Genomic DNA, 21,858 nt, shown 5'->3' with positions numbered 1-21,858 from the left:
TGAGGGAGTAGTGATTTTTAACATGTCATGTTTCATTGGAAATCCCTGAGGCAATTGTTGGAAGGTTTAGGATGCGTTTTGTCTTCTTTGTATTGCTCGAGGACTAGCAAAAGCTAAGTGTGGGAGAATTTGATAGGAGCATATATATGCAACTTTGTTAGCCTATTTCCTTGCATTTACTCAGTAAGTTTCTGTTTACTATAGTGTTTTAAGCTATTTTTGTGTGTTTGTAGGTTCAAATGGCAAAAGTGGCAAGAAAAGGCAATTTGGAGCATTTTAGAGCAGTTTTGGGCTTGGAATGGATGGCACACGCATGGAGCAAGGTGGATGGATGTTTTTGAATATCCAAAAAGGCTAGGAATGTGCCTAACATCTAGAAGAATTACTTCAAGACTTGGAAGATAAGGAATCAGCTATCAAGAAGGAAACATTATCCAAACAACCTTATCTTATCCAAATCTTATCTTATCTTATCCTATCCTAATCTTTTTCTACCTTAATTCCAGCTGCAAGGGGGACTCCTTTCCACATTAAAACACCTAAATATCTGGTTCTAGAAGCCATGTTCTCTACCCTAAGGTTATGCCACATAGCTTAGCCTTTTTCTTCTAGAAACCTGTCACAATATTCTTTCTAGAAGCCTAGTTTTTGCCACCCCTTACCCTAGTCCTTTTCCTTTTGGACTTATGCCGTGTCCTATCCTTGTCCTCCAAGGATTTGTGCCGTGAAACCCTAGCTATATATACATGTTTTATGCCGTAGAAAAAGGGGAGTTTTTAGAGAGACATATCCAGAGAAATTAAACACTTTGTGCAGCAGCAAGGAAGAAAGGGGGAGGGCTTGGAGCCATGTCCGCCATCCAAAGCCTTTGGGATTGCTGGAGCGTTTCTAGGTGTATTCTATCCTTAGTTTTAGTCCAATGTTTGTTTTAATTTGGTTTTCAGTTATGATGAACATGTGGAACTGATTTCGTTTTAGCTAGAGGTGAATTCAAAGCCATGAACATATGTGTGATATGAATTGATTACATCCAATTATTGTTTCATAAATCGTGAATGCAATTTACTTAATTGTTTAATTGATAACTTATTCTTGTGTGTTGATTAAGGAGGCCTACTTAGTTTGCATGAATGAATTTGATGCTAAAATATAAGGGAGTTTCACCTAATAGTTATGAACTTATATTTACAAGTAGTGGAGGTTGTTAGTCACGATCGTATTAAGTAAATTCGTGGCAGGAGTATCATGCTGGACATAGTTACGAATGTTATGTCAATGCTTATGATTTTCACAGAACTTAATGAACTGTAATATGTATCTCTATTATGTAGTTCATGTAGGGAAATTGATAAGAATAATTTGGTTGCGTCACTGAGTCCAATTCAATGAATTTAGGAAAATCTGAGAGTTAATTTGTGCAGTTCACGGTTAACTTGGGGCATTGTCATTCATGGTTTATAGGAATAATAACTGGAAATTGATTTGTGTTGCATATGTGTCATGTGTGGAGAATGACCCTCTAACTAGCCTTTCACCCTTTAATTCACCCAAATTCGTGCAACCTTTAGTTTGTTTCTGCAATTTACTTATTTTTAGTTAAATTCGTCAAAACAACCCCCATTTGTTATTTTGAGTATTTTTAGTTTAAATTTCGTCCAAACTTCTCTTTAGTTCATGTTTTGAGTCAATTTAGTTAGATTTTCGTCCAAATCACCCCTTAGTGCTAGTTTTGAGTTATTTGAGTCAGTTTGGTTTGTTTTGAGTCAGTTTAGCTTAGTTTTATGTTTTTTAGTCTAATTAGTGTAGATTAGCATCCCTCCTAATCTCTGGCCTAGAACAATACCTACTTATGCATACTACAATCAATGTTCTAAAAAACGGCCTAGGTGCTATGCAGTGGTGACCCAAGGCGTTTTCTTATAAATCGGTTGGAAAAATTGGTTAGGGTCTAGGTGCTAGGCCGTCAAGGCGGCCCTAGGCGGCTCTAGGCGGTCGAGGCGGCCCTAGGCGGCTCTAGGTAGTGCTAGGTGGCTAGGAGGTTAGGAAGGTTTTTTTTTTTTTTAAAAAAAATTTAAAAAAAAAAAAAAAAATCCTATCTACATTACTATATTTCCTTATTTTCCTCCTATTTTGCATTTTGTGTGGTTTAAAATTGGGAACTTATTGTACATGTGTCATCCTACAATACTCCGCACTATGGTTCTATGACATATATGCTTAATGTGTTTTTAAATTTTGGACTTGTTGGATACTCTTTTTGCATTTTATTATTTTTTTTATTATCTTATCCATGAATTTCATACAAGTTTAGCTTTTTTGTAAGTGTCAATATGCACTTATTTACAAGATATACAAGAAATTTACCTAAATCTGCGTAGGCCGCCTAGGCGCCCGCCTAAACCCCGCCTAGCCGCCTAGGCGCTAAGCATCAGCCCGCCGCCTGACTAACGCCTAACGTTTTTTAGAACCTTGACTACAATTGTCTAAAAGAGGATTTAATTTGTGTGTTAGTTTATATCATATCAGTTGTCGAAAAGGATAATATATGCACGTTTTAATGAGTCAATGACCAATTGTCATGAATTTTTATATTAGAAACCATTACTCTACTTGAGTTACTGTTGAGGACCATTACTACAATTTCTCTTAGTTTAAATAATACTAGTATATGGGCACACACAAAGTTTGTGAGAAAAAATTTTATTTTTGTTTTTGAAATAGGAGAGAGGAAGAGAGTGATAGAGAATGTGGGAGTGGGAAGTTTTTTTTTTTTTTTTTTTTTTAATTAGAGATATATTATGATTACATGTATGTGAGGCTTTGAAGAAAAAAAAAAGTAAAATTTGGTTGTGTGAAATTACATTTCTATCTCATATTTCTTATCCATGTTCTGTTTTAATTAGAGGATTAAACTGATAATTTCATAGAATTTTGGTTGACAATGAGTGTTGTTGATGCACAAAATCGGCGAGGACTTTGGTACAACATAAAGTGTCAAGTTTGTGACCTTCGCTAGGTTGCTCTGGTCATTAGTGTGGATAAGTATGTAAATGAATAGAGACAGGGAAGCAAATAACACAAGATGTACGTGGTTCACCCAGACTGACTACGTCTACGGAGTAGAGGAGTTCTCATTAGTTGTGAAGGGTTTACACAATTACATAGGTTCAAGCTCTCTTTTAGTGAGTTCTAGTGAATACTTTAGTACAAATGACATTAGGGATTATTGTGGGAGAATGATCCCCTTTTATAGAAGAGAGTTTCTAGCTTTGTTCTGACATTGACACGTGTCGTGTTGTGATTGGCCTCTGATATCGACACATGTCGCGCTGTGATTGGCTTTTGATACCGACATGTGTCGTGTTGTGATTGGCCTCCTGGTTGGAGGAAAAGTCTTATGGGTCCTTGACGGTATGTTGTTGACCGGTGCTTAGTAGTTTCCGGATTGGTCAAGTATGGTACAAACAAGTGTTTTATTAATTAGTAAAGATTATATTATAAGGTGTGCGAGATGTGGGATTGACCTGAGTTTCCATAAAAAATAAAAAAAATAAGGATATATGGTTGTAATATTCTTCAGTTGAATCGACTCTTGACATAAAATCATTATTCCAAGCGCTACGTATGTAATTAAGATCATGTTTACTAGATGAAAAATGCTAAAGGGATAGGTAAATAGTAAGGACTGAAAAGACGGGTACAAAATCTCAACCCAAAGAAAAAGTTGTTGCGAGGGAAACATGAAAAGAAAACATTAGTGATACATGCTGCTACGGGAGAGAATTATTCAAGTTGTGTGGTTAGAAGAGTTTCCAATCTGTTCGTTCAACTGAATTATCAAAAGCTTGATATGTAGATGAGAAGGAATAGATATGACCATTTGAGAACAAATGAAGATTGAAAATGAATGGTTGCAGAATAAACATCTCTCTTCTATGGTTATCTTATATCTTTACTATTACTTTTCAGGTATGTCATACTTAAATCAATAAGATTTACCTACTTTTTCATTCATTTCATCGTTAGTACATACATGATAGTACAATTTGTTAGAAAGTAAACATGCCTTTAATCTTACCAGACTTGTCAAAAGCCAGCTTGTAGGTTACTCGGTACACTGATAGCCTTGAACTATTTAGTTTAGTGCATGTAGAAGCAACCATATGGGATATGGCTGCTCATATATGAGCTCATTTGAGGGCGTTGGTGTCTGATAAGCTAGTCTCTCTCTAAAGCAAAGCATCAAAGCGTATTGCAAATGCGGATGGTTAAAAAGACCAAAAGAGACGCCAAATATATACACAAGACACGTTTGACGCTAGAATTTCTAAATGTGCTAATAGTAATATATCCGACCCTAAATGGTCGGACGCCACCCCCTCATCACGTACCACTTATCCCACCCAAGTTGAAGACAAATAAAGGGGAAACTATTCGCACCTTTAAGGTCATTTGATAACTATTTCGGTTATAGTTTTTATTTTTATTTTTATTTTTCTATTTTTTTTTAAACTGAAAACTGATATCTTGTTTGGTACGTACTTTCAGTTTCCATTTAAGAGAAGAAATAAAAACTGAAAACTATTATTTGAGTTTTCGAAATTTGATATAGAGTTTTCACCTTTTTGTTTTTTAGTTTCAAAATTTGATATTGAGTTTTCACTTTTTTGTTTTTTTATTTTTATTTTTCAAAACTAAAAATTAAAAATAATTACCAAACAAAATTTTAGTTTTCAATTTAAAAAAAAAATGTTAATTGAATATAAATGGTTATCAAACACTCTTATGTAAACACAAGAAGAGACCCAATTACAAGATAAACATACAACAAAGAAATGGACTTTAAAGAAAATAAAAGAGGCCAAAACAGAAAAAATCCAAAAACAAACCCTAGCTGCCTGCATCCACTGCCGCCTCGACCAACCACCGGCCACCCCTTACGCCAGAATGACGCATACCAAGCCCCCAACAACCGCCTGAAATGAAGCCAAGCAAGTCCGTAGAAGTGGATGAAAAGAAGACTCGAGCATCCTCCAACGAGCACCATTAAGATTGCCACCAACGGAAAGAAGCAATCCACAAGCAACAGTTCCAACGAAGACAAACACATGGAAGGAGGTGGTGTGAACACTCCAGCCGGAGTTCTACGCATGCGAAATTTCTCATAGAAGATTAGTGGTTGTAAATCCATATGGAGGGATCGATGAAGGATGAAGCCAATTTGAAGGGGAATAGAGTGGGTTGAGGAGAATCATGGAGGTGGATGGACGACAGACAGTGAATGGAGAGAGAAATCAGAGAGGAGGGTTGAGCACGCATTTTAAATGAAAATCGATTGGAATAAAAATCATAATTTTCAATTCAATTTCAGCACGCATTTGACATAGACGGCGTACAATTTTATCTTGTCTAGTATGATTTTATATCACACGTCGATACAAATATAGCAAAAATATTAAATGGTGGTATATGTCGTATCAGAAGAAATGTCATCTCCAAAATCATGTAGTCCTATTGAAAGAAAATGAAAATCATGTAGTCCTCTACGGGAGCTTAAAATCCAAGGAAAAAAAAACACAAAAATAAAAAGGAGAGTCCAAAAACAAAAATTGCATTAAAAAAAATAATATTAATAATTAAAATAATTAAATTTGTCAAAATTGGTAGATAATTTAATGATTTGATTGACATACGAGATTTAATTTGGAGCATTGGTGGAAAAGGAAGAGAGAAGCTTAAAACACAATTTATACTTGAGTGTAAAATAAGTCAACATTGCAACCATTGAGTGGGAAGGGCAAGTAGAGAAAGGCTAGTGGGAAAGGTAGCTAGCATTTCTCAAATAATTAACTGAAAAAGAAATGATTATCAAACCGCTCTTTAGGAATTAACAATATGTGTAAAATTTAGGAATTAAAACCTATGAGAGAAAATGATATTTAAGACTTCAAGTGGTCACATCCCATCCAATGTACCAAAATAATACAAACATTGAAAGCACGAAAATGCACATCAACAATTATGGCACGTCGTTTTATCTCACCGATCAAGGCCATGTTTCTGAGACAGTATCAAATCCCAAGTGCGGCGAATTGCAACCGATATCCCTAGCCTCGCTGTACCACTTATCTTCCTTTTCAGGCAGCTGACGGCCTAGTATCCCAAGCAACAGCAGCAGTATGTGAAAACATTCATCCATCAGTCCTCTCTGCTTCTCCTCGTTTTCTTCTTCATTTTGTCTTGCGCCCGATACCTCTCCCGTCGTTCTTCTCTCTGGCGCTTTTTAGACAATTGCTCTTCTTTGGCTTTCTGCGCTTCATTTTCTTTCCTCTTTTTATCATCTTTTAGCTTGCGCTTCTTTATCTGCAAAAGAAAAATCGAACAGGAAAAACTCCAATTTCAATTGGGAATTCCTAAACAACTGCATACATGACTCTTCAAAACAACAACAAAAAATAAATTCCTCTTTATTTCTACCCAAAAAGTGAACTAAAAGCTAAAAACAAAATGGTTAGCAAACAGTCGATAGCTTTAAAACAAGTACAGATACCGGGAAATATTAAACCGGTCACACTTCATGCATATTCTGGTTTGCTTCAAAGGTGTTTACGTAAGCTCCATGTGTCAAAAGTAAAAAATTAATCCTCTCCTAAATGTAATTTTACCACGGTTAAACAAACACTTCCAAACAATAACTGACAGTCAAACAGATATATGTCTACCACTGTGAGCACCTCTAAGTTGTGACTCTATATTAGTGTCGCACCCCTAATTTTGCTTTCTAACAAATTTGACCATCAATTATGCCCTTGGGATGAGGGTTCAAACACAATATTGTCTTAAGGTGCATACCTTCTCGTTTCGTATTAATCCGAGATGTTGAACAAGAGTATGAACTTTACGTTCATGAGGCTCCATGACAACAGCTCTTCTATTTTCAAGAAGCGGCCTTTTCCTACTGGGTATATCCTTAGGTTTTGAAGAAAATGGCAGAGCGCTTTGCAGTGACTTGGGAATCACCAAGGGGTTGAACTTCTTCAGCTTCCTTTCAATTGGCTGTTGACAGAAAGAAAAGACAAAAAACAATTGAAAAAAAAAAAGAGGACAGGAATAAATAAAACTAAAGAGAGAGAAGATGCAGTATGGCCAGGGCATAATTTAGCGATTAACCACGTGCTGCTGCAATAAGTAGCTTCACATCCTCATATATTACCTTGTAAAGTGAATCTTTATTGACAGGAATAGGAATATTATGTTCTCTCCTCAATTCAGCAGTAGTTTTCATCCCTTGCCAGGTCTTTTCGCGAGGTTGCAGGGATGTTGTCAATGGGTTGTAAAATCGAGGAACTTCAACTTGAGTCCAAGCACGCAAAAATATAATGTCACTCATCTTAATTTTGTCCTCGAAGGTGCACCTAGCAATCCCTTCTTTTGGTTGTCCACCCATCTTTTTTGGTTGGTTACCAATTTCTTCTTTCGCAGCCTGTCAAGATTAAAATTAATAAAAGTCCATTATATTAGCATTATGGGCCATATGATGAAATGCACCCCACGAATAAATAAGATACGTGACTACAAGAACTCCATGAATCATACAAGTTGAATCCCATTTCATTTGGACTCTCTTCCTATTTCTTCCTTCTTCTCCACACCATCAGAAGGACTAGGTAGGAATAAACTGTTTTTATTTTCGAATTTCAAGAGATGAGAAGAGAGAGAAATCAAAATATTATCATAATAATTATCATTATTGCAGAGGTATATTTGTATAATTTCCTTTCTTATTTCAAATAGTTAATAGACCAATGCAATTCTAACCGTTAAAATGGGTTTGATCTAAGGGTTTAAATGGAGTGTAAAAGTATTTGTCAAAATCTTTGTCCCTTGATCCTATCCCTATATATGTGTGTGTGTGTGCGCGCGCGTGTGCGTGCGCATACTGCATATATATATGCACATAGTCATTCTCCGTGCCAGCTCAAGAATTACAAAACGAATAACATTCCCATTAGAAACACAGCCCAGTGCATACCTTTTTGACCTGCCCCCGGATTCCACTGACAGTTCGAACAGCAGCACCTTCAAATCGAGCTATTTCAAGATCCGAGGTGAACATATCCTTCACAAGGGCAGTGTTCTTGAAAATCTTGCAGGGGTGACCAACTAGTTTGAGTTTCTTCACTATTCGTGATGCATGGTTGAACTCAAGCACAACTGCAGTTGCTGTGATCCTAAACTGTGCCTGCCAAACCAAAAAGAGTTCCTTCGGAAAAAAGAACATGGTGTAGACTTTGAATTCGAAAAATTTAAATGATAAGGGAATCAATCAAAACAATAAACAATGTGACGCAATGGCTTATGATTGACTAGTTTATCATTTTTCCTCTTTTGTGTTTTATTTTTATTTCAGTGGGTAGAACTACAGGAGGGAGCTTATAATAGACTAACGACAAAAGATTTAGTAGACCCACTAAGCAAGAAAACCCACAGGATAGAGTTCACAAAAGGTAAGTAAACAAGTGATCAATCCAAAATGTGGTAAAAGTGGTCTGGAGATCAGATTTGAACACCATTTACTTCCTTATCAACTTATGGTAGACGCCATTCCACAAAATCTAGTTATATGAAATCAAAACTAGACATCAAGGACACTTATAGGGGTAGAAAATAGCATAACCAGCGCTTAAGTGCTAGACCAAGACAGATTGGTGTGTCCTGTGCACTGAAATTAGAGTAATACTTCCAAACTCTTCATTACCAACAGATGTGGCAGAGTTGAAACCCTACCAATATATAATGGTGCCAATTCGAGCGAGAACCTGAATGGGAGAGGCGAAAACATATTGATTAAATTCTCCTCTGTTCCAAATAATGAGAACGACTTTGAAAAATTCTATTAACCCAATCATAGTTTTTTATCACTTATAAATAAGAGGACGATTGTTTCATTTGGCACCAACAGTTATTTGAACTTTTCAAATCCCATCTAATGTGGCAACATTCATTTTCATATAAATGGACTCACTTTGAACCTTATTTATCTAAAATAATTAAGCAAATACCACATTACGTGCCACATCACCTCATGCAATATGCGGTGCATGTAGTTGGTTTACAAGGTAAAATATTTAAAGTACCTTTGCAAGCAACAAATTTCTAAGAGATGAGAGAAACATAAAGAAAGACAACCAAAAAGAAAATAAACGAATCTTGTCAAACCTGATTGTTTGATAAATTCTGGAAAGCAACCACACCAGTATTAGGAGGGGCAAGAGGGCCCCAAAACATTGCAAGGCAATGCATGTGTTCAGGAGTGTACTTAAGCATGCGATGTCTTCCATTGCGGTCCTCAATAGCATAAACTGGTATCGTTTGGTATCTCCTCCACCCAATAGAAACAATAATGGGATCGTTATTCTTAAGTACTTTCTTGTGCCACCTATGCCGCTTTAACCTGACCTGAAAGAAATGGAAGACATCTGATGAGATAAATATTCTTCAAATACATAAGAACATTGAGCTCATAAGGGGCTCTGCAATGAAAGAGTAAGCAATCACTAAGAGTCACTGGCTATTAAGACCTTGACATGTTTTAACTTAGGGAAAGTGCAACAACGCCACCTGGTACCACTCAGAGTTTCAAACTAAAAATCTTCGTAATTTATCACCCAATGTACCACTTTAAGCTTCAATGTACCACCTCTGTCAAACTCTGCTAGAAATTCCATCAAAATTCATCATGTGTTGCGTGTGTGAGCACTTTTTCATGCGTATATGACCACCCCAAGACCCCTAGACGATTTGGGGTAAGAATTTCGTTGACTACAGCTTGTCTTCGAGGAAGCAAAGATATGTTCCACAAGCTTTAATCAACTAAAATTCTACCCTAAGTCATCCAGTTGTCTTCAAGTGGTAATAACCTTGAAAAATAGCTCGCATGTGTTGCTGATAATACGTTTTCACAAATTTTTAAAGAAAATAATGGAATTACATTCGCACTAAAACATGAGTCTAGGAGGTGACAAGATTTAGGTTGAGCGGACTTTGTGAACACCACTGATGGTTCAGGTTGTGCTTATGCAATTTTCCCCTTTTAACTTCTTAAAGTCTCTTAGCAATTCATGTTAAAGCAAATGATGCAAAAAATTATAATACGACTCTTTCTATGTGTAAATCACTTTTTGGTGCCTCTTTCTATGTGTAATCTCTTGGCACCTAAATTGTCTAAAACCACCAACAAATAACATAATAGTTTTATTAAAATACAACCACACACTGATTCTTCAAGAGCATGAAATAGGGAAAGCTATCTTACACATGAGCAGGAAGGGCTAGTATAAAATGAAAAACAAAAGCAGTAAAATTACTTTGCACTAACCTGCATATATCCGACATTTTCTTCACCAAGACCAATTCCTCCAACCAAAATAGGATGGCAGGGATCAAAATATTCAACCATCTCATACGGGACATCATGAACCTCCAGCCGTAGGTATGTCCCTGTCCGAAAACCCTCAACTTCTAGTCGGGTGGCCTCATCCAGTTCATTGAGTTCAGCTATATTCTTTTGCTTCCGAAGTTCAATCTCATCCTTCAACTGGAAGAACCAGGTGTGAGCTCCCACTACCTTTTGTTGCGCAAACAATCTTAAATATATGCAGGAAAGTTTACCTTGTCAAAGTAGTCACTTTCTTTGGGTTGATCGTGACCAAACTTGCCTTCAGGTTTATTATCAAGCTCCTCTTCAGATGGCTCAGCTCCATCAAACGTTGGTTAAATTAAGGGCACAAAAGTAATTTCAGAACTTCTCTACAAATATAAAACAAAATATGACTAAACATAAAATAGTAACGTTCAAACACTGAAATTGCTAATAGAACATCATATCACATAACAAAAATGTTCCTTGGTCTTTGGTGGTGGAAGAGAAACATGTAATTCTTTGAAAAATACATTAAGAAGATATTTCAATTGAAAAGGATATTGAGCATCAAACTTTGCACGAAGAGCTAGCTTTTTCAGCCTCCTCTCCTCTTTGGCCGAATCATCTTCCTTGTGGTTTGCACCAATGCTTGCGTCATCTGTATGGTTCCCACCATGCTTCTCACCTGTTTCTAAATCTTCAAAGTCACCATAGAAAGCATCATCATCTTCATCTTTAGCTTCTGTGGGTTGATTTCTTTGAGAAGCTTTCAACCAATCACCAGTGACAAAACGATCACGAATACCCTCTCTAAGCTTTTCCTCTTTCCAGTCTTTGATATTTGAATAATTTGTGAATTTGGAACAGTCCTCGACATCCCAGTTTCCACCTTCTATTCCTCCATGTTTCTGCACAAACAAAGCAAAAACAATAATATGACAGTGCTCTCTTCAGTTACGAAGGTTATCCCAATAAATTACCTCAGAGTGGAAAGGTATATTATTCCGTCTTTTGTAAAAAGCATGCAGCACTTACTGTGAGATATGAACTAGTAGTTCAAGAACAAACCTTGTTTCCTTCTCCTTTTGGCACAAAAAAGTCATCATCTTCATCACTTTCATCATCTGCACTACTACTATTGTGATCTTCGTTGCTAGAAGTTGTTGGCATTGACATAGATTTCCCATATACAAGGTGCATAAGGTTAATAGTTTGTCTTGATGAAGCCCTTTGCACCAAAGATTCTTTCCACTTTGCAATGTTTCCCGTCTCATCTAGTATGAGGCGAAAAAAGGGGTAGATAGAATTAGAGAACAGAATACATTGGGAAACCTAACAAATGGACATTATAATATGTAGGAAAATGATGTCATTTTCAATTGTATACCAGTTTGTTATATATTTTTAACTTCTATCAACATACATAATATAGGGTTTGGCATCACAATCCTTACAACCAAAAATGTTGTACACTTGTATCTAATATAGAAAATATGAGCATAGTACTTCTTGCATAGAAAATAAGAATATCACAACATACAACAATTTTTCAAATTAGGAGTAAATTTACCATCTGTTTCATGATCATCTTCCTCTTCCGCTGAAGACTCTGAACCAGAAGATTCCTGATTATCAGTATCATTGTTGTTGTCATCATCACAATCATCTTCTTCTTCAGTCTCTTCAGCTGAATCCTATAATGGAATAATGTGGAGAACATGAGCATAAGATTTCTGGTTTCATGCATATACAGATTTCTTTCCACTACTTATATTCTTGATTCTTCACATCCATAATCAGAAAAGTTGTTCTTTAGAAGAACTTACTTCTATCATACATATATATCAAATGCTCAATCCAGAATTTACGTGATGGTAAAGTTCACCAGAACAAAATTTTAGTGCTTTAGTTTTGGAGAACTATGACCAAGCAACCTATGAGGATTAGACATTAATAAAGTAAACGGAGTAGAAAAAATATTAGATTATTTATATTCAATAATAAAACTAAAAAGCCCAGTGAGCAATAACAAAAACATGCAAACACCAAAGTAGCAAATAAAAATCAAAGCATCTGAATGTCTAGGAGCCTCCACAAGTGAACTTCAAGTTTCTGCGTGTAACCACACACACACACACACACGCAATATCATATTTTTTCTTCTACTATGATGATTTCTATTCAACAGGCATGATAAGTTTAACTTTGTTCACCTCAATATTGTTATGATCAAGGTCATTTCTAAAGATAACTTTTCTCCTTGACCTTCCATCATGAATCTCAACATGTTCCTTCAAGTGATCTTTAAGAGTAGCATCTTGATCTGATGCATCTTTATGAGCTGCTTCATTCTTATCTAAAGATTCTGATTCAGAACAATCAGAATCGTCTGCATTGCTTTCTTCAGCGGAACCATCACCTTTGATAGCTTCCCCAGAGTGATATTCCTCTAAAGGCTCTATCATACGATTCTGTTCTCTAGATTCATCAGTATCTATTCCATCACTTTGAGCATTCGATAACAAATTAGGCTTCCGGCTAAATAGCTTAATGAAGCTCTCTTCTAACTTTTCATCAACTGAATATTTTGTGTTCTGAAGAGATTTTACCAAAGCCACACCCACATCTTGGGGCTTTCCTGTTACACAAGAACACGAGTATCACGGGAGGAAATTGATGGGAGCAAAAGGAGAAAATGAAACTTGACTTTTGCTTTAAAAATAAAAATCAAAGTCGTCATCGGGAAAATGAGATTCTCTTCTTCAAAAAATACACAAGGGAGAGATTGTGAAAGATACATATAATGGAATAAAACTAAATATATGCATCTTTGAATTGCTCCACCACATACACTAATATGCATACAAAAATAATTAAAAAAACATATAAAAACCTTGTTTTGTTGCTTCGCCCTTTTCATCAGCATTTGAAAACTGGACAAAGTGGTCATTTATGTTTATATAGACAGCATCTTTATCATACAGGAGATCCCCAAGTCCAGACATGGGTGCATAAAACAGCTTTTCCTTATCACGAAGTCCCTTCTTTTTGGCAGCTGAGGGTAAAGGACAAGGATCAGCTAATCCTGTCATACCAGCTAAAGTGTAATCCCCAACACCTGCAATATGTATCTGATACACAATGTACATCAGACAACTATATATAAATAAAAATAAACAGCGTAAGAATCATATATTCTTAGTTTGCCATCCTTGACTCTTTCCTGTGAGACTGACTCCAATTTCTATTAATTCTGAGCAAAAATAACAAAAACAAAATGCAATGTTCCAAGAATTTTGAAACACTGATAGACAATGCACGGTTCATATTTACTTATATCCAAAGCGTAAAAATTTATGCTAGATATTACAGTGAGTATAAAAAATAATCCTGTAATTTTTGGGATTTAAACTAGGAGAAAGGAAACCTTAAAGAAACCAACAAGAAAAAAGAAGGTATCAAGTTACACAACCGTAGCGTCAGTATTTAGTTACTAGTGTGTATTGCTAATGTTGTATATCATCCCAAAGAGTTGAACCTTTAAGATACAATTTTAATGGGTAAGATTATCCACTTAATACTTGGCCCAGCTGATCTGACCTGATTCAACCAAGCGGTCAAGCCCTACTGTTGTTTTAAGTTTGTTTACAATGCTATAAGCCGATAACTTAACCCAAATGAGTGCTAATTCAGTGGCATTCCAGCAATCAATCCTAAGTTACCCAAATAATCATATAGTCTAATGTATTCTCTCATATATTTTTGGCGGAGACAGGCCTGTTACAGGAGCCACCAACTAACCAACCCAAATATGTGTACTGGCGGAAAATCATCTAGACTGCTATGTTTGAACAAAACAAGGAGCTTTTCATTTAGAAGTTGTCCCCACTTAATTGAATTCCTGGCTCCATGCCTTCGTTTGGAATTCAAGGAGAGCATTGAAGAACCTCTCTTAACCTAATTATAGGGTCTTTTTTCCCCATTCAAACTCTAAATTAATCTACACAAATCTGTAAAGGTAATAATACAAGCTCTATAAGTCAAACACATACCTTTGTTCCTTTTTTCATGTTACATCCCCGCAAATAACCATACAGTGTGACATTTCTATCGCATTTATTATTCAAACGCACTTTTTCAGGTGGAGTGACATCTTCAAAACGATCTACCAAAACATAAGGATGAGCAGTTCTCCAAGATAAAGGATGAAACTTCATAACAGATATGAAACGTGCCAGATTGTGAATTTCACGTTTGACATACCTGTTTTAAAGCAGGGGGAAGATAATTATAAAAAATGAATTGAGTTCATAATAATTGTCAAATTTCACACATGACTGGATCATCAGGAGCAGAGAGTGACTACTTACTTTCCATGAATGAGACCAGATAAATAAAACAATTTAGCTCCATCATATATTTCAGTCCAGAAACGATGTTTGAGGTGCTGCTTTGTTTTCTTCAATTTCTTTACATCTTTAAACTTGTCAAGGTGAGTAAGAACTCCCATAACCTTTGGGAAACCATGAACTTGTAATATATTCAGGAATTCAAATGTTTCCTGCAAAGTAAATGAAGCCGATAAAATATTACAATACAAATATCTTCATAGCATATTGATGGATAATGTGACCAGCTTAATGAATCCCCGAGTAACAAAAGAGAGGTGTCAAGAAACCAAGAATTCCACCAAATCAATATCGAAGTAGAGTCATGTCCTATACATATGACAACTATGAGTGTGTGTGTGTGTGTGTGTACGCACGCACGAGACGAGTTGAATTCATAAATATTCTAACAAAAGTCTCACCATTTCAAAACCGTAGCTTCCGTCTATAAGAAGTAATGCTAAATCTGCAAACTTTGCGGCATCAATCATACCATTGATATCATTTGGGCACTCCACAAACTGTACCCGCCTTTGCTTCCCTAACACAATCAATCAATCAAGCATTTAAACAACAGTCCTCAATCCAACATCAAATTAAATAAATAAAAACATTGCAATATCAGAAGTAAAGGACGAAACACGGCACCTGAAACAATGGTAATCGGGCCTCGAACCTCCGGCAAATTATGCTTGGTATAATGCTTCACAAGCGACTTAATCAACAAAGACTTCCCAACCTACAAATCAACAATAAGAAATTCGACAAAAAAGTTACAATTCGAACAAATTAACAGCAGTTCGAGTGAGAATTACACAATGCAGGAAATATATTGCAGTGATTATAGATACCTTGGGAGGTCCATGAACCAGAACGACATACGGAGCCGGCTCACCGTACGAACGATCGATGGTGGGGACGTGAAGGCGGCGCTGCTGCTTCTCGACGTCGCGAGAGTGAAGACGCTGGGCCTTCCCGGCTGATTGGTAAGCGAAAGCCTTAGGGTTTCGCTTATTGCCGTTTTGGGAGGCGTCCGGCTTCTTCTTCTTCTCGGCTTTGGCGCCGGACTGCCGGGACCTGTGCTCCTTGTGCGGCTGCTCCTTGGTTCCGCTGTCTATCGCCATGGCGACCTGATTGAGAAACTCTAACGGCGGACCAGAGGTAGGGTGGTTGTGTGCTTCGAGCTGCGGCAATGGCTTCCGCAGTGGTATGGCGGCTGATAGTTATCGTTGCTCTCTGGTTTCTAGTGCTGTGAACCGACCTCATTGAAGGCTTTTCTTTCCCCCTAGAGAGAGAGTATGGGGTTTTGGGAAAGTGATATGAGCCGTAGGATTGGATGGGCTGCTGAGATTTAACCGGGGTTTTAATACCCCCAAGAGAGAAACCTTTGACCAAAATAAAAAAGAGAGAGAACTAAACCCATGCAAGTGCCAAGTGGCGGTGTTTATGGTGAAACGAGGACCGTGGTAGCGGCGGTGGTGAGACGGTGGAGGTGGCCCTAATGCCGGGGTGATGCTGGGGGAGGATGTGGTGGTGGTGTCAAAAATGGTGGTGGTAACAATGGTGAGCCCGTGGAGGTAATGGTGGCCATTGTGTGTGTGATGGTGGTGGAGAATGTTGTGTTGGTGGCGATTGTGACGGTGGTGGTAGCATACATAATTATATTTTACTTTTGTAAAACTTCAATTTTGTTTTATAATGTATTTTGTTGTAAATAGAGATGTGAATGCTCATTTTAATAAACAACTAAATATGATCGTAACCTTACAATGTTGTTACAAAAATGTCTTGGTAAGGTTGTTAGGTTGAAAAACATGGCTAACCAAATATGGCCAAGTTTGTTAGGCATCGTACTTTTGGTCACCAAGTCAAATGGTATGTCAAACCAAAACCAATAGCTCAAATAAACGTATCCGTAAGCGTTCAAACTCAAGTTAAAATTTTCAAATTTTTGCTCACTTTCCACTAAATTAACTCCTTGTACCGTACAACTTAACACGGCACACAAACTCATTTGGACCCAACCCACACCTAGTCTCATATTCCAAACCACCATCCATTATATAGAACTACCATAAAAGATTGTTCACAAAAAAGTTTGGTATCAGAAATGGAGTAGGCGTCTAATTGTCATGGACTGAATAGAAAAACTAGGTAATTCTAACGAAACCAAAATGAAAAGTCTAAGAAGAATATTGTGGCAAATCTCACTGAAGTTTTAATATGGAAATTAGCGTTCTTATATTTGATGAGTCTCCCGTTTGGATTAGACCAGCCCTCATCAATGGATGCTGCTGAAGCCCCTCGGGCTCATTTTGCTGTTGTTTTGTAGTTTTCTCTTTGGATTGTACTCCCCCGATCTTCACCAAAAATAAATAAATGAAAATTCTAAAAATGATTTGTTCGGATCATGAGATTATAAAACGTTACACATCTTTGTAGTTTTAGACTAAATATGAATAGGAAGAACAATAAGTCTACCGGTCATGAAAGCATGTGGACGATGCGTTCCAATCATGCAGGTGAAACACCTATCTGCATACACACATACACACATATATATACACACATACAACACACACCAAACCAAATTAATCTTCCAAAATGTAAGGTTCGAGGCCCAGCTGCTTCCTCGTCTTCCCCACGAAAAGATCTTTAGATTTGATCAGTCCCGCAATGCGGCCGCCAATGGTCGTGATGGGGAACTGTGCAACCCCATGCTTTCTCCCAAGTGTAACAATTGCCATTATCGCATGAGGTTCGTAAGCTTCCATTTTACTCTCTCTTCCGCCTGCGAGCGATAGCTTTATGTTCTTTGCGGCCACCAACGCCTGTTTTTGCGCCAGATACCCTTGTTTGATTTCCTGTTACATGCATTTTCACACAGATAATGCATTACTATTGATCCCCAAGCATAAACATTCCAAAGGCCAGCATAATGCTTCTCTAATCAAACATATTCATATATCTATCGTCTATATATATACTTGTCCTCTTTCATTTCTGTTTTCTCCCATTGCGTTTTAGTGCAAGCGGTACCTCAGAATACAAGATATCTAACTATATGCATAAGGAATCGTTAAGCAGTTCCAGGATCGAGATTGAACATTATCGAAATATTCCTCACTCTTCAAATTATGCAGACTGAATATGGCAAAATAGACTACTCGAAAGGATGGAATGAAACCAGAAATACATGATGTTTACAGTAAGATCGCACCTAAACGAAGCAGAACAGCACGATATGGAAAACACTTTTTGGAACTCATGTCAACAAGAATTAATTACTTATATGTTGTAACCGGAAAAAAAAGTCAAGTCTTAACACTTCTTAATTTCTGAACTCGATTAAATTAAATGTAACCCAGTCAACAAGTAAATTACTAGTAATTAAGAAAATGGTAAGTTGGCATCGTTTCGTCGACAAAAATCTCCAGTCTAAATTCGGGTCAGAATCAGATAGTGACTCATAGAATTAATACACCAAAAACTGACTGAGTTCTTTTATGCATGATATATAGAATCAAACTATCCAAGCAAATAAAAATGTTAATATAACAATGTTGCAGCTAGCACTTACCGCAATATTAGTAATGTCTCCAACTGCAAAGGTGTTCTTTCGACCTTTGACTCTAAGATTCGCATCTACCATCAACCTCCCGTTAACATCCAAGCAATTCTTCAAAACTGTTTCTTTGAGCCATGCTGAACCCACACGCTTGCCCGTGCATAGAAAATGACAGTCTGCTGTCAATGTTTCTCCCTCTGAAGTTTTATATGTTTTGCATCCATCTGAGATATTATCTAAATCGACTGATCGCTCCAATATCACTTCAACTTTCCTGGATTTAAGCCACTTCAGAGCCTTGTCTGCAGCTTTTGGTCCCACGAATTCCAACAACCTTGTGCCAGTGTGCACCAGAGTCACTTTCTTATCCGGGAAATCAACAGCAATTTCTCCCGCGAGTTCTACACCAGTAGGGCCTCCTCCAACAATCAAAATGGAATTAGCTGACCTTATCTTTTGATTCTCTGCCAATGAAAGATTAATGTTAACTCAAGCACATTTAACAAAAGTACAAGAAAAAGGCATGCTTATGATTAAACATGGCTAATCTAGATCTAAACAAATCACAGGAAACAAAAGCAAATGTTCAAAGTTCAATTCATTGTGTTTGACAATTGACATTACTTATCTTATGATTCTTTTTTATTACAAGCGATATTACTTATCTCAGCATTCTGTTTGACAATTGATAAAAAAAAATAAAAAATAAAAAAATAAAACCAGAAAACAGATCTCCATGTAGTTTTACCTTCTTGGAATTGATTAAGCCTCGCAGTCTTAGTTTTAGGAACACGATCTGAGTGACCAGTGGCAATGACAAGATAATCGTAGGGAATTAGACGGCCCTCTGCTGTCAGCACTTCAGTGTCTGTGACATTGATTGCTCTGGATGAAATAAGTTGGCCATTGGTGAGATAATCTCTATGGTTGATAATCGATCTCTCCCCAAATGTTGGCTCAACCATGGTCCTTAAGCTTGTCCATGGAATCTCAAAATATTCCTTCCTGATTTCAGATTTTTTTTTTCACTTAGGATCAGAGACAGTTCTATAGAAGTAAAGTTGTATGAGATGTCATATTAATTATTGAACAACTCCAACAAGAAGCACTTCAGTTCAGTTCAGTTCAGAGGGATTGAAAGAGGGAGAGAGCGAGATCAATCAAGAAATGGCAACTACCGGATATCATGCTTATGTTTCTTGCAATCTTCTATGACCAAAAGACAATACATGCATTTAAATGTCAAGCGAGAAACTTATATTACAGGTCCTATGAGCATGGGTCCGTTTACAGTAACCAATCGAGGAAACATTCCAATTAACTGGATTGAGTAGATTATACATAAATACACTTAAAGCAAACAGCATTCCAATTAACTCTTGTAATGATAACTATATCACACGATAAAAAAATAGCAGAAGGGTAAGAATTATGAGCAGATTAGCTGATTCGCTACATCAAGAAAGTACATTTGCATCATCAAGTAACCTTACCCCCTGCCCAACACACGCCTGCAGGCGGGATACACAGACACACGTTCACACATACATTCAGAGGATATCACAGAGGTTGCTTAGGCTTTCACTCTACCTTAGCATTCCCTCTCAATGTCTTCATCTGTATACTGACTGTGGAATACAGACAAGTAGAAATTGAATGCAGAGTGCACAAAATTGCCTTCACTACCCTAACCAAATTCAATACCTCCAACGTGTTCTTACGGGTTCTATTGGAAATGGTTACTCGAAAACAAGAAAGAAAGATCAGCGGATGGTACTCCACAGTTGGCACTCCTTTGAAATTGTAAATACCAGATTGACTGGAATCTGGCTGAGTCTATATTGTTAGCTTTCAATTCCCATGCGGCTATACTCGCACACCAGAACACATAAAAAAGGTATTTCTGTCCACAAGTCAATCATACAACCGCAATTAATTGCATTTTGCTACTAGTCCTAGAAAATGAAGAGATTCAAGGACCAACAAGAAAGATGCGCGGATGCAAATTCCAGAATGATTCTCCTAATTATAAACTAATAATCTTATAATTTTCCAAATAACATAAAAGTTCATAAACCAGGAAATATCTATAGTCAAAGCAGTTATTTCCTAAACTACCACCGGAAGAGGCTGCAGTTAGATTTCAACAGCAATCCATGAATCTATGATGTACCAGGCTTCGGTTTTCTGTACTTTAGCTGGAAAATAAATAAACAAACCAGAAAGAAAACACAAAAAACTTGGGAAATCAAGCGAAACGATGAACTTACAAATCCCAATTGCTGAACCGATCAAAGTCAAATACTTTCCCCAATTGGGATTTGTAACCTTCATCACTTAATTTCAGCCAATTTCCCAAAAAATTAAGCATGAGATTATAAATAACTTGATGAAACCAACTCCAAATATTATTCAACAAAAGGATATTCAGCTATCAGTGAAAGATACAAATATATATATCTGAGAGAGAGAGAGAGAGAGAGAGAGAGAGAGAGAGAAAGAGAGAGAGAGGCATACTCATCAATGAGAGTGAAATCAGCAACGAACTGGAGAGATTTAGCAAGAAGGGAGCCAGCAACACCACCTCCCACCACTACCACCTTCTTTCTCTCTCTTCCCATTCCCAGTGAAAGCTCCATCTCTCTTCTTTTCTTATCAAATTCAATCAGATGCTCCAAAACTCCAAATATGATGAGGAATTCAATAGGCAGCAAGCAAGCAAGGAATTTGACGGGTGAATGGAATTGAAAAACAATTGCAAATGGCCAGCTTGTCCTCCTCAGGTTTACAAAGGAAAGGAAATAATCTTGAAAATAAGAGAAAAAGAGGAGAAATAAAGAACAAGTCTTGAGATTTTGTACCACAACTTGGCAGACCAATCAAACTTCTGAATGAATCGTGTAGTTCCCAGCTTCCTAATATCCCAGCCAAAATAATAAAATTAATAAAATATAAAAACCCTTTGGAATTTTGGATCCGACAAAGTCAGACATGGAAGAGTCAACATATCTGGTACTGTTTTCTTTCCCATTTCCCATTGTCTAACTCGTCGTCTACAGATCATTTCCACGGAGATGCAAGGTCTTTTGAGACAAGCATTTTATATTTTTTATTGATTGGGAATTTCTTTAAAAGAAGAGAAAATCTAAAATATTTATTTTCGTTGAAAAGTGTAAAAATATTTGTAAATATACATTATACATACATTTTGTCTTATATCTTTTAAAAGGTGGCCTTCAATAGTGAGAGCAACTCCAGCGTTGGAGTCCTCCCCCTGGCAATACACTATTCAATCCACCTAATAAACAATAATTGCCCTTAATGAACAGTAAATAGCCCTGGCAATAGAATTTGCATCTCCACCGTTACACTTCAATAGCCCTGACAATAGGTAATAAAATATTAGTATTTTTTTTATTTATAAAATAATACAAAATAATTTTAATTGTAATATCGGATAAGATTTTTAATCGTTCTCG

General features: G+C 36.9%; 2 protein-coding genes across 3 annotated transcripts; both read right to left on the bottom strand.

Moving 5' to 3' along the window:
* Window positions 1–5,846: 5,846 nt before the first annotated feature.
* On the bottom strand, window positions 5,847–16,132 carry LOC137742597 (uncharacterized). 2 transcript variants are annotated; one of them, XM_088679255.1, is made up of 17 exons: window positions 15,663–16,132; window positions 15,460–15,550; window positions 15,234–15,352; window positions 14,794–14,984; window positions 14,476–14,686; window positions 13,317–13,554; window positions 12,637–13,061; window positions 11,994–12,117; window positions 11,492–11,697; window positions 10,985–11,331; window positions 10,672–10,768; window positions 10,379–10,597; window positions 9,220–9,459; window positions 8,033–8,242; window positions 7,214–7,483; window positions 6,853–7,056; window positions 5,847–6,363 (listed from the first exon to the last, which is right to left on the bottom strand). In XM_088679255.1, exons 1-17 carry the CDS (start codon window positions 15,933–15,935, stop codon window positions 6,199–6,201), a joined length of 3,630 nt encoding a protein of 1,209 aa, XP_088535381.1. In that variant the 5' UTR covers window positions 15,936–16,132; the 3' UTR covers window positions 5,847–6,198. The 2 variants fall into 2 exon arrangements, with proteins under 2 accessions (XP_088535381.1, XP_088535382.1); XM_088679256.1 differs by having other exon boundaries at window positions 11,492–11,699; window positions 11,999–12,117; window positions 15,663–16,096.
* Window positions 16,133–17,197: 1,065 nt separating this feature from the next.
* LOC137741895 (uncharacterized) lies at window positions 17,198–21,506 on the bottom strand. Its single transcript, XM_068481594.2, has 4 exons — window positions 20,897–21,506; window positions 19,128–19,384; window positions 18,392–18,843; window positions 17,198–17,675 (listed from the first exon to the last, which is right to left on the bottom strand). Exons 1-4 carry the CDS (start codon window positions 21,016–21,018, stop codon window positions 17,403–17,405), a joined length of 1,104 nt encoding a protein of 367 aa, XP_068337695.1. The 5' UTR covers window positions 21,019–21,506; the 3' UTR covers window positions 17,198–17,402.
* Window positions 21,507–21,858: the final 352 nt, after the last annotated feature.

The sequence above is a fragment of the Pyrus communis genome, chromosome 11 (assembly GCF_041283825.1).
Source record: "Pyrus communis isolate YQ-2024b chromosome 11, ASM4128382v1, whole genome shotgun sequence".
NCBI classification, from domain to species: domain Eukaryota; kingdom Viridiplantae; phylum Streptophyta; class Magnoliopsida; order Rosales; family Rosaceae; genus Pyrus; species Pyrus communis.
The sequence above is the reverse complement of the archived record's forward strand: the minus strand, read 5'-3'. Positions and strand labels throughout refer to the sequence as shown.